Source organism: Solanum stenotomum, chromosome 5 (genome assembly GCF_019186545.1).
Source record: "Solanum stenotomum isolate F172 chromosome 5, ASM1918654v1, whole genome shotgun sequence".
Lineage (NCBI taxonomy): Eukaryota > Viridiplantae > Streptophyta > Magnoliopsida > Solanales > Solanaceae > Solanum > Solanum stenotomum.
The window spans coordinates 42,629,631-42,643,642 of record NC_064286.1 but is presented as its reverse complement, the minus strand read 5'-3'; the positions used below and the strand labels follow the sequence as shown (position 1 = coordinate 42,643,642).

The 14,012-nt window shown below is 33.7% G+C and overlaps 1 protein-coding gene across 1 annotated transcript; it reads left to right on the top strand.

Moving 5' to 3' along the window:
* Positions 1 to 12,693: 12,693 nt before the first annotated feature.
* On the top strand, positions 12,694 to 14,012 carry LOC125864005 (uncharacterized). The gene is made up of 3 exons (XM_049543957.1): positions 12,694 to 12,991; positions 13,175 to 13,354; positions 13,873 to 14,012. The coding sequence occupies exons 1-3, from the start codon at positions 12,694 to 12,696 to the stop codon at positions 14,010 to 14,012; spliced, it is 618 nt and encodes a 205-aa protein (XP_049399914.1).

The following is a 14,012-nucleotide window of genomic DNA, read 5'->3' as shown; positions in this document are numbered from 1 at the left end:
AATAATAATTTTATAATTTATCCTGTTGCTTCCAAAAGTGTTACTACTAGATATTTTGGGGAATCAAATGAACATTAACATGATATATTAATTTTTCTAATAAATAAATAATAGTTGGTGAAGGGATAGACTAATTTTAAAAGGCTGAAAAAAGTGAACAAATATTTTAATTTTAACGTGTAGAAAGTACAACCCTACCTTTTGCTTTACATAAATCATTTTAAAGTTCTCTATTTAAATGTTTCTTAAGAAATTAGTAAAATGAAAATTTAAAAGAAGAATGTATCATATTGGACAACAATTCAACTTATCATATATACTTGAATGAGAAAAATATTACACAAAATTATTAAGTTTGTTTGGGTGCTTTATTAAAATCTACATACCAGAGAGATGGATTTCAATTTGAAACTACACTTCTTGCACTGTCGAAAAACACATCTATTACTTTGGAGAAACAGAAACAAAAAAGTTTAAATCATGTATTGAAAATCAAGAATTAATAACATAAACATAATTTAATGATTGTAGAAAACATACAAGGATTTGTAACAATAGAATGAAACATAAAACAAAAAATTGAGCCCACTGAATGTACAGTGTTCCCTTAAGGAAATTATTCCCCTTTAGTACCCGAGGTTTAAAGGAATAATTACTCTCATGATATAACAATTCTATTCACCAGTGTATTGATACAACACTGATGTTGTTAGTGAGCCACTCTACAGGAGCAAAGCACATAAATATTTAATTGTGCATAAGAAGAAGAAATTCAAAATTTTCGTTGTTTTAAAATGAGAGGAAATACCTCTATTTATAGATAACAAAGGGTAGTGTGAACAAATGTTTATTGTGCCTTATCGAAAATGTCACAACTCTTTGGAAAAGTTACAACCTTTCGGAAAGATCACAACCTTTCATAAAAGTCGCAACTCTTCATAAAAGTCACAACTCTTCGTAAAGGTCACAACTTTTCATGAAAGTCGCAACTCTTCATATTTATTCAAAGCTCTAATAAATGACATTGACCTTAAATCTATATTGTACCACTCCTAGACAAAAAAATGGTTAACTCAAAGTACCAAAGGTAAAGTAAGATTATCGAGAAACGGTAGACTAATCAATGCATGCAACAATGCAAGTATACATAGGATTAAAGGAGAAGTATTTACAATTCAAAAATTAAAAACAAAATTCGCAAGAAATAATTGTTATATATTCATCTAAGCTAGCTAACTCACATAGTTTGGCTCAATACTTCATTCTTGTACCAATTGGTTAAACTTAAGTTTGGCCTGGTATTCCTATATGACGGTCAGTTGCTTAAGTTCAAAGGGGGGCTGATATTTATACATATGGAAGATTTGTTGGAGGCTTAATTTGTAAGATGGTGGTGACAGTTATGAAGGTTTCTGAGAGGAAGGGAAGGCTAGTTCTGAAAATAAATAAATTAGAAGAGAATCCTGGTATGTGGTGGCGTCATATAGGCGGGCCTAGGATTTTCTTTTATATATATATATATATATATATATATGATTATAAATTATAATATAAATGAAATAATAGTACTCAAAATACTTTTAAAAATTCAATTACATAGGTTGAGTGGCTTAATTTTCTCAACATTTTTTTGTTTAGTTAAATGAAGGAGCTCAAAAGTTGAAACTAATCCATCATGTATGCAAAAAAATATTAATATTTGAGAATTTAATAACTTCATAAATAAATAATAAACTAGACATATCAAATTCGATTCTATATATGACAGTGACCGCGTTATACTTCTTAACCGAAGATATAATTTGGATGTATCAAATTTTGACGTCATTACTCAGAATACGGTTGTCAATTAAGTAGTGTGTGTTTATTTTTCTTTGAATCTTATTTCTTAATTTTACTTTTTTTCTCTTTGAAGGGTACATGTTAGTGCATGTCAAGTACCCGAAGTAAGGGTGAACCATTAATACATTACAATGCCGAGCTTGAAAAGACTATTCAAAAAGCAATGAGTGCACAAGAGCATGAGGCAGCTAGGTTACAAAAGCTTGTTAAAGTTAGGCCAGGGACAAGATTAACAATGGAATCAATAATGATGTCGATGATGCGGTTGGAGATAAAGCTGATGATGTTGTCCCTGCTAATCACTGTCTACCCCCAAGAGGGAGGGGACAATAGAGACATGTTGCTCCTATTGAATTTGATATTAATGATGACGATGAGGCCGACTTGGATAGAGTTTGTGCCTCTTGGGCCATTGGTACCCCACTGTTAACTCTCGGAGCTAACTTGTGCAACAATGTATCAGAACATAAACGCACAAAGAAATAAGACAAGGACTGGAGTATAATAGAAAGTAACAACATTTTAGGAGTGAAATTTGTAAATGGTTTTCTATGAGTTGATTTAAAGAGATAAAAAGGTAAATAAATAGGGAGAAGCAGAGGAGGGAATCCACCAGATTTAACCCACGTAGAAACCCATCGACTATCACTTAAACTAGAAGAAGCATGTAACGTTTGTTAGTGTTTGCACTAGCACAAGTATTTGTTTCTTCGAGTTCATGAATTTGGATCATTATCACTTGATATTTCACTTTGATATTGACGATCATGTCCTACAAACTCCATGGAATTAAGAAACCAAAAGAAAGTACATGATCATGACCTACAAAATCCATGGAATTAAGTAAACAAAAGAAAGAACATGAAACTTTGGTGCATGAGTATAATGGGGGGTTTTGTGTGTGTATATATAGTGGCTGCGCTATGAAAAAGTTGAAAATTTTAAAGTGAAAGTCAAACCAAAACTAAATAGATATTAGATTAGATGTGTTAGTAATCATGTTTATTAATGGGCATGTATGACTAAAGAGAAAACCTATTTAATCGTTTCGTCATTATCATAAATGACTAGCATATCATAATTACCGAGGGGTAGGGGGGGTAGTAATCGAATAATCGGTTTGAATATTTTGAAATCGAATAATTAGTTTGAATATTTATATTTTTCTTTATTTTAAATACATACACTCTTCAAATCACACATTTCAAAGAAAATAAAAAATCTTAAATGATGAAAACATTAATGAATTGTGCAAGAAATGGGAGAAATAAGAAGCAAAAAATAAAAAGAAACGAACTTTACTACAACCGAAGTGAAATTATGGATCGGAATTTTTTTATCATGGAATTTATAAAATAATAATTAAAATCTATTATTCATTAAAACAAAAATACTACATAATCTTACATACAAGATTACGTAGTAACAAACATTAATAATTTTATAATTTATCCTTTTCCTTTCAAGAAGTGTTACTATTAGATATTTTTGGGGAATGAAATGAACTTCAACCTAATATAATAAATTTTCTTATAAATAAATAATCGTTGGTGAAGGGATATATAAATTTTAAAAGACAGAAAAAAGTGAACAAATATTATAATTTAACGCGTAGAAAGTGCAACCCTACATTTTTCTTTACATATATCATTTTAAAGTTCCCTATTTAAATGTTTCATAAGAAATTATTAAAATGGAAAATTAAAAAGAAGAATGTATCATATTGGACAACAATTCAACTTATCATATATACTTGAAAGAGAAAAATATTACACAAAATTATTTAGTTTGTTTGGGTGCTTTTTAAAAATCCGCATACCATAGTTGTGACATCTCACTAATTGAAAGAACTAGAAAGAATTAGAATTGGAAATAGCCATTTTTAGGAAAGAATGAAAAATCAGGAAAATTGGTTAAGTATGTTAAGTTTGAGTTATGGGTCAAATTCAAACAACCATAACTCCAAGATCGGGATTAGTTAGGTTTTCTTCCACATAGCGTAGGAAATATCTTGGAATTATCTTGCCAACGCTGCTGAGTTTGCGTGATTCCGAGTTCGTATGTGTGAGATATCCACATTTTAAGTTGGGTTGTTCAAATAAGGAAAGTCTAATCCAGATTTTTGAAGGGTAGTTTAGTCTTTTCCTTACCCAATTAAATTATTTCATTGCTAGAAAGTTATGTGAGGTCTAAACTGAGTTAGTTTGGTTTACGCAATTAAGAAATACGGTAGGGCTTTGAGAGAAGAGAAAAGTGGAGAAAGGAGAAGAGAAGCTCAAGGTTCGTCAAGTTCTTGCGATTTTGGTTGTGCAATTCGCCAAGGATTCAATCCTACAAGGTATGTGAGACTTTCATAGCATTGGGTCCGTTCACCCATGCACCAATCATGTTTGTTTCAGCGAAATCCGTTTCTAGAAAGTTGAAAGTATGATGTTCTTGAAGTTTGCTTTAGTTCTTGAGATTTGATGGGATTCTGGAGTTCTTGATGAAATCGTGTTGAGTTAAGAGTTGTTTTGAATTAGGTTATTGTGTATATATACTAGGTATTTGAATCGGATTTAGGCGAATTGGCGTGAGAAAACGAAGAAGGAAAAAGTCGAGCAGGTTTTGGCACATAAGTCTGCGTCGTGGACTTGCTCCCCCAGTGCACAAAAATCACCTCCGCGGACTCCTCTCTTTCAAAAATAAATTTCGCGATCAAATATTTAAATGCATCTCCGTGTTGCAGACTTGTTTCCAGACAGTGATTTCTTGATCTTTTCTCACGTTTAACTATCTGAAAACACTGCTAAATATCATGAGATCATTCCTATCACAAATCACAATCCTTGAATCCATAAATTCAATTCAAGGAAAGTTAAGAGTCAAGTTATGAAGTTAAGAATCAAGTCAAGAGAAGTTCATAAAGTTTTTTAAAAATCTTTTACAAACGTTTTAGCTTTGTTTTTAAGACTTAAGCTTTGAGTTGAATAAAGAGTAAGAGTAAAAGTTCTTTTCTTCAAAGATTATACAGGAACTAAGTATTCCCAAGAGTTAAAAATGTTTTCACATTTGAGCAAGAAAGGGAACATCGGTTCAAAGAGAGCTTTTAAGCTAAGTTTTGAGTAATTATCTCAAACCAAAGAAAGAGTTTTGTTTTAAAAACACATGAGCTACGTATATTTTGGGAGTAGTATTGAGCACCGATATGGGGACGTGAGTTCATAATAACTTAAGTCTCCATAAACCATGGGTAGTAAATGATCATACTTTTTCGATGTTTCTTTAGTGCTTTTTAGCATAGACTAGTGGATCCACTTAGTTAAGGTGTCCTATATAACGGCAAAGTATATGACAGATCTGGCAGCGTGGGCAAGATGATGTATCACCACTTAGGCTCATAGTGGTGGTTATCCGTTAGAGAAACTCCCACTGTATTATATTACTTTATATGTAATTGAGTTGTTATTGCATTTCTTTAACAAATTGAGTTGCTACCTACTGTTTTAAATGCTTTGTATAAACTGCATTACTATTGTTGGGTATTTTGCATTGAGTTAAGTTATTCATGAGCTGAGTAAAGCCAATGTAAGTATTTCTTTCAGATTTCTTTCAAGCTTACATTATCTTTAGTTTTCCCCTAGCATACTCGTACATTCAATGTACTGATGCTACTTGACCTACATCGTTATGCAGACACAGGTAACCAGGAGTAACATACAGCGCCTCGTTTATCCAGTTGAGCAATCAGAGTCAGTTGGTGAGCCTCCTTGCTTTTCAGAGGACTCTTCTTACTTTGCTTTCTAGTATTTCAGTTGTTAGGATTATCGGAGGTCTTGTCCCTACATCCTTCATTGTTTAGAGGCTTCATAGACGGATAGTTATAAATCTTTAGCATTGTTCATTTCGGATATTGTTTAATGACTTGAGTTTTTACCTTATTGGATAGTTGAATATTTTCTTATTAGCATTCTTGAGTTATATGGGTTTATCTTTGTTAAGTAAAGTCTTCCGCTGAGTAAGTAAGTCGGTCCAGGATTCGCTTGGGTCCAACAGTGGTTCTCGAGTGCCACCCCCGCCCAGGGTGTAGGCTCGGGAAGTGACAAACTTGGTATAAGAGCACAGAGTTCAAGAGTCCTACGGAGTCTATGAAGCCGTGTCTGTAGAGTCTATGTTATCGGTGTGAAGTGCGCCACATGTTGTTCATCTTGTATTCCTAAGATACTTAGAACAAAACTTTGAAGAACTTGGTAAGACACAATAAAGTTTAAGAACATTTTCACAACTAGAAAATTAAAACTAGTAGAGAAACTAGAATCAGAAACAAATTAGATAAAATATACGAAATATTTTTTTTCCTTAAAGAAGAATTGTTGTCAATTTGATTCCAACAAACTTTGCAGAAACACGAAGTTACCAAAGTTTAATGAACCAGTGAAGAACAGAAGAACACAAATTAATTCATAAATCTAAAATTTGTAACACATACCAGAATCTGGAAAAACAGAAAGAAGATTAAGCCCACTGAATGCACAGTTTCCCCTTAAGGAAATTATTCCCCCCTAGTATCCGAGGTTTGATTTGGAATATGTCTTCCCAGGATAGAATGATCTCAATCACCAGTGTATTGATACCCAAAACGCTGGTGTCAGCGAGCCACTCAACGGCAGTAAAGTACACTTAGAATACTAGATTTAGTAGTAGAAGAAGTCCAAAAAAATTCTATTTTTAAAATGAGAGGAAATTCCTCAATTTATAGAAAACAAAGGGTAGTGTGAAAAGGTTCTTATTGTGCATTACCGGAAAGGTCACAAACCTTTGGAAAAGTCACAATCTTTCGGAAAGGTCACCACCTTTCATAAAAGTCACAACTTTTCATAAAAGTCTTAACTCTTCATAAAAGTCGCAACTTTTCATCAAAGTCACAACTCTTCATAAAAGTCGCAACTCTTCATTTTCCATTCACACCTTTTAAAACCCAACAATCCCCCGCATGAATGGGGAATGACTCCAAGACAAAGAAACGGACAAGTATGTGTACTTTACAAGCAAGAATTAATTGCATCTGGATAAGTAGGTTTCCCCTTGGACTTTTCGTAGTGAACATATGTCGGATATACTCGGTCGATCGGTATATGCGATATCTTTGAACCGTCGAGCTTTGGTGTATACCTAGACAACCATCTGTCACATAATTAACCCTTTACCGTTTATGGTTCTTACGGTTGTGTTCATTTCAGCCATGAACACCTCCTGATTTCATGAGTGTATAGAGAGATGGGCTTTTGACAATCATCCTCTTTGAAGCGGCTTACACTTCACACTCACATAGGTGATTTCTAACCGTGTTATCGCGTAGATACACTATTTGGTCAAATCTGCCAAACTTAGCAAATCATTAAAAACATTAAGCTTTATTAACTCTATAACAAGCCTTAATGATGTNCATGATGACTTGTCTTAAGCCGTAAATCCATTCCCTTAGATGATCTTTCAACTTTCTCTCTAGTTAGGCCTTTTTGTAAGTGGATCCGACACATTATCCTTTGACTTTACATAGTCAATTGTGATAATTCCACTAGAGAGTAGTTTTCTAACGGTATCATGTCTATGTCTTATATGACGAGACATTCCGTTATACATCATGCTCCATGCCTTACCTATTGCATCTTGACTATCAAAGTGTATGCATATTGATGCCAAAGGTTTGGGCCAAAAAGAATATCTATCAAGAAATTCCGGAGTCTTTCAACTTGTTCACCGACCTTATCTAGAGCACCTAGCTCAGAGATCATTGTAGAGCTAGCAATACATGTCTTTTTAGAAAATTTCCAAGAGACTGCTCCTCCACCAAGAGTAAATACATATCCACTCGTGGATTTTACTCTATTTGGTCCCGGTGATCCAATTTACATCACTATATCCTTTCAATACTGTATGATATTTGTATAATGCAAGATATAGTTTTGAGTATGTTTTAAATACCCCAAAATTCTTTTCATTTTCATCCAATGAGTTTAATTGGGATTATTTGTGAACCGACTCAGTTAATTAATAGCACAGGCTATATCTGATCGCGTATACTTTTTGATATACATCATACTTCTCAATACTTTAGCACAATCCAATTGTGAGTCACTTTTGCCTTCACTCTTTTGAAATGCAAAACTCACATTTACTGGAGATTTGACAATATTGAAATCCAAATATTTGAACTAGTCAAGTACCGTTTCAATGCAATGAGACCGCGAATATGCTAAACATTATGGAGTTCTAAGGATTCTTATACCTAAGATCACATCAGCAACTCCAAAATTTTTCATTGCAAACTTGCTTTCTAGCATACGTTTAGTAGCATTTATGCCATTAGTGTATCTATTGATGATCAATATATCACCAATTATACAAACAAACAATGACCTAGTGATTTTAATGTAAACACATTTATCACTTACATCATTCTTAAATCCATTTACCAACATAGTTTGGTCAAATATCTTATGTCATTGTTTGGGCTCTTGTTTTAGTCCATAAAATAACTTAACAAGTTCGCACATTTTCTTTTCTTTACCAGGAACCACAAAACCCTCGGGTTGTTCCATGTAAATTTCTTCCTCCAATTCTCCATTTAAGAGAGTTTTTTTCACATTCATTTGATGAATTTGGAGGTCATATACCACAACTAACAAAATTAACATCCAAATGAATGTAATTCTAGTTACTGGCGAGTATGTGTCGAAAAGATCAAGACCTTGTTTTTTTTCTTGTTTTATATCTGTCAACAATTCCATCGACTTTCATTTTCCTTTTGAGGATTCACTTTGAACCCAAAAGTTTATTTCCTGGGGGAAGATAAACCAACTTCCAATAGGATTGCTCAAGATTGAACCAATCTCACTATTAACACCATATGTCCAAAAGGATGAGTTTACAAAAGACACAAGAAATGTTACAAAATCATATTCGAAGAAAGTAGATGTCCTTTGACATTTACTATACCTCGGAATATATTTATTAAGTACATTATCCTTTTATTCTTTCCAAGGCCGTTTAGACCTTTCACTAGACTACTCAAGTCTAATATTACAGTCCACTGTCTTAGGTCCTATTTTAATCCTTTTAGAAATAGGAACTTGGACTTTGGCTAGACACCCCCACACTTTGAAATATTTCAAGTTGGATTTCCTTCATTTTCATTTCTCATATGGAATAGATTGTGTCCTGGAAAAATAAAACTTTTTATTGCTTTCTTTATGAAAAGGAAAAACTTTTTGTTGTTCCCTTTTGAAGTAAGGATAGTTCCTCCACACAAGTTTTGTGGTAAACCAGAACTCATAAGTAATGCATTGACCATTTCCTTCAAAGTTAAGTTTTTTTTTCCATTAGATTAAGGTGAATAGGGCAGCAGTTTGATGGATAATTCCACTTTACAAACATATTTCTGCAAAATAAGATTTATACTCTCCATCCCTATTACTTCTTATCTTTTTCCCAATTGATTTTCAACTTCAATATTATATTGTCTAGACGTTTCTATTGCTTCATCCTTACCATTCAGCAAATAGACAGTCATTTCTAATGCAATTGTCAATGAAAGTTACAAAATACTTTTTTCCACCATGAGATGGTGTTGACTTCATATCACAAATGTCAGTGTAAATCAATTCTAAGGGATTAGAATTCCTTTCAACAGATTTATAAGAATTCTCAGCATACTTAGATTTCACACAGACTTGACATTTTTTATTTATTGCACTCAAAGTTAGACAAAACTTCTAAGTTGATCAATTTTCCTTACAAGGTTTTGATGGCACAAACAGTTTGACTCAAGCAAGTAAGAACAAATAAAAATATTGAGTTTGGAAAGCTCTCCGCGAGGTAGTTTTTTCTCACAGATATTTGTTCTTATTTCTTACAATTTTGTATGACACAAACATTGTTTAGAGTCATCACCTTGTCAAATGTCCTTTTCAGCAGGACCTTTCCATAACTTTCAATTTGATTGTTATAGAACTACCCGTAAACAAAGTTTCATCAGGTCCAATAAAGGCAATATAATCCAAATGTTTCTTTTACAAAACATAACGAATAATTATTCACCAATATTCATGTCTATGCAAATACTTTTGTTATAATAGACATATTTTCATGAAAAATCACAACATTTTAAGTGACACTTTTTTCATAAAAGAACACTTTTATTTTGAACAAGTATATATATAATTTGGTAGTTTCATACTAGTCACATCATCACATCATACTAGTAATAGAGAAACTCAACAACCACAATACCGAATATACTCCAAGAATTTTGTGGGTCTAACATAATACAAAAGTATCATTGAATTTCATATCTTTTGCTCCAGAATTAAAGTAGACACCAAGTCTAATTTTATCTTTATCATAAGCAAAGAACCCCCACATTTTAAATATGATCTCAAAAATATTTTTCAAGTATTTGAAAATAGTTTTTCCACATATTTTCCAAGACTATCAAAATGTCATTGGCACTATGAAACCTCTTTTGGAAATATTATTCTACAAAAGAATTATATTGCTTCAATTCTCTTTGACAATATTTACATAGTGTCAAAGTTCATTCATAGAGGCACAAAATCACAAACTCTAAGTCACTGACATTTTTCAATCTATCACAAATAGACATACCACTTAGTATTTAGGATACTAACAATAAAGACAAAAAAATTGTACAATTTGTTTCTATATAACCGTGAGTTTATAGAAAGTCAAAAGTACAACATTGACTTATTATGTGAAGTTTTCATAATTTTTCAAACCAATTGCATAGTCTGATTTATCCAGAGTAATAAACTACAAAAGTTTTTAGCCTACAAAAATTAGACACAATCAAATTTCACATGGAGTATAAAACTACAAAAGTTTTTTTTTCTTTAGTCTACAAAAAGAATTAAACATAGTCTTTATCAGATAGGAATGTTTTTCTTTTCAAATAGTCTTCCAACTATAACATTTTGACATACTATTTATCAAACAAAAATATGCATCTCTCATTTTGCAAACTAAAGAATTTTAAAGGCAATACTATTTGCCAAGAAAAATTCATTCCACAACAAATGGTTTGCAGATCTTTTTCCAAAGATACACATGATAAAAAATCAAAATTGTTAACTCTTAGAAACTATTTTCCTCCTTAGATAAATAATAAGAAGGTTACCTGGTGTAATCTTTAACCAAAATAGCACCAATTTTTTCTATATATTCTCACATCGACCTTGCTAAACAAAGCACCGAATTAGGGAGAAGTAATGCCTTAAACTTCTACTTCTATGATATGTTTGTCTCAATCAGTAGAATACAAGAAATACCAACAGTATAATAATTTCCTTAAGATTGTTGTTCATCTTGTATTCCTAAGATACTTAGAACAAAACTTTGAAGAACTTGGTAAGACACAATAAAGTTTAAGAACATTTTCACAACTAGAAAATTAAAACTAGTAGAGAAACTAGAATCAGAAACAAATTAGATAAAATATACAAAATATTTTTTTTCCTTAAAGAAGAATTGTTGTCAATCTGATTCCAACAAACTTTGCAGAAACACGAAGTTACCAAAGTTTAATGAACCAGTGAAGAACAGAAGAACACAAATTAATTCATAAATCTAAAATTTGTAACACATACTAGAATCTGGAAAAACAGAAAGAAGATCAAGCCCATTGAATGCACAGTTTTCCCTTAAGGAAATTATTCCCCCCTAGTATCCGAGGTTTGATTTGGAATATGTCTTCCCAGGATAGAATGATCTCAATCACCAGTGTATTGATACCCAAAACGCTGGTGTCAGCGAGCCACTCAACGGCAGTAAAGTACACTTAGAATACTAGATTTAGTAGTAGAAGAAGTCCAGAAAAATTCTATTTTTAAAATGAGAGGAAATTCCTCAATTTATAGAAAACAAAGGGTCATGTGAAAAGGTTCTTATTGTGCATTACCGGAAAGGCCACAAACCTTTGGAAAAGTCACAATCTTTTGGAAAGGTCACCACCTTTCATAAAAGTCACAACTTTTCATAAAAGTCTTAACTCTTCATAAAAGTCGCAACTTTTCATCAAAGTCACAACTCTTCATAAAAGTCGCAACTCTTCATTTTCCATTCACACCTTTTAAAACCCAACACCACATCTATAATTAGGAGGCTGCGACACATAGGATAATATTCTCATTTCTTTCATACTCATTTCGTGTGATAGAGTTTAATCTCAAAAAAGTTTCTTTTAATTCGTGATTGTACGTGTTTTTTTCCAGTTAATCATGCCTCCACGAGGAGTTGTTTGAGGTCGTCCTTCTAGGAGGAACGTTGAGAAACCAGGGGTATCTAATGCATTTGAAGTGCAGCCCTAAGGGGAGGTCACCAAGGCTGAGAGTTGAGGGAAGCGATAAAATGCTAAGTCAAGCTGTGACTAACCAGGTTGGACAACAAAGAGGGGATCGACAAGAAGAGGCTGATACTTCGAGGATCCGAGAATTCTTGAGGATGAATCCTCCAAGTTTCACTAGTTCAAGGACTACTGAGGATCTAGAGAACTTTATTGAGGAACTGCAAAAGGTATTTGATGTTATGGACGTTGTCGATGTTGAGCGAGTAAAACTAGATGCATATCAATTGAAGAATGTTGCTAGGACTTGGTTTGACCAGTGAAAGAAGGGTAGAGTTGAAGGAGCACCAGCTGCGAGTTGGGCATGTTTTGAGGAGGCCTTCTTGGGGCCTTTCTTCCCCTAAGAACTGAGAGAGGCCAAGATACGAGAGTTCCTCACCCTTAAGCAGGATTCACTAAGTGTTCATGAGTGTGGTTTAAAGTTCATCCAACTTTCCCGATATGCTCCATAGATGGTTGCAGATATTAGAAGCAAGATGAGTGTTTTTGTTGCTAGGTTGTCCTGTCTGTCCAGCAAAGACAGCAGGGCAGCTATGCTAATTGAGGACATGTATATAGAAAGGTTGATGGTCTATGTGCAGCAAGTTGAAGAGGAGAAGCTGAGGGATAGGGAGGAATTTAGAAACAAGAAGGCTAAGACAGAGAATGAGTCCGGGAGGCAGAGAAATAATGTGAACCAATCTTCTTTCCAACAAAAGAAAAACATTCATGCTCCATCATCTGTTAGTGCACTTGCACTCAGAAACAAAGGTGAGTACAATAGTTAGAATTTACTGCATTTCAAAGCTAGACCTGCCCAATCTCAGGGTAGAGTGGCACAATGAGGTAATTGGGCTCCTGCATGTGCTAAGTATGGCAGAACCCATCCAGGTAAATGTCGCGATGGCTCCATAGGTTGTTTCAAGTGTGGACAAGAGGGTTACTTTATGAAAGAGTGCCCTAAGAATCAACAAGGTAATGGGAATCAGAGCAATAAGGCCCAATCTTCATCAGTTGCTCCACTAGACAAGGCTGCACCTAGAGTATCTACTTTCGGTACTGGCAGAGAAGCAAACCGCTTTTATGCGATCACTAGTCGTCAAAAGCAAGATAATTCTCCATATATTGTCACTGGTATGATCAAAGTCTTTACTCTTGATGTTTATGCTTTGCTAGGCCTAGGAGCAAGTTTATCATTTGTGACTCCTTATGTTGCAAATAATTTTGATGTTCTTCCTCAAAAATTCTGTGAACCTTTTTGTGTTTCTACACCTGTTGGGGAGTCTATTTTAGCTAAGCGGTTACATCGTGATTGTGTCGTTTCCATAAATCACAAAGACACCATGGGTAATTTAATCTAGTTAGACATGGTAGGTTTTGATGTCATACTAGATATGGACTGTGTTCATGTATGTTATGCCTCCATTGATTGTAGAACTCGAGTTGTTAGGTTCCAAATTCCTAATGAGCCGGTTATAGAGTGGAGTAGTAGTTCAGTAGTGCCTAGGGGTCGTTTCATTTCTTACCTAAAGGTGAGAAAGTTAGTTTCTAAGGGTTGTGTCTGTCATTCGGTTCGAGTTAAGTATTCTAGTGTTGAGCCACCTCCTATTGAGTCAGTCCTGTTTTAAGTGAGTTTCCAGAAGTCTTTCCAGATGATCTATTTGAAGTCCCTCTTGAGAGAAGAATAAACTTCGATATAGACATTCTTCCAGATACTCCTCCTATATCTATTTCTCCATATAGAATGGATCCAGAAGAGTTGAAAGCTCTCCTTGATAAGGACTTTATTTGA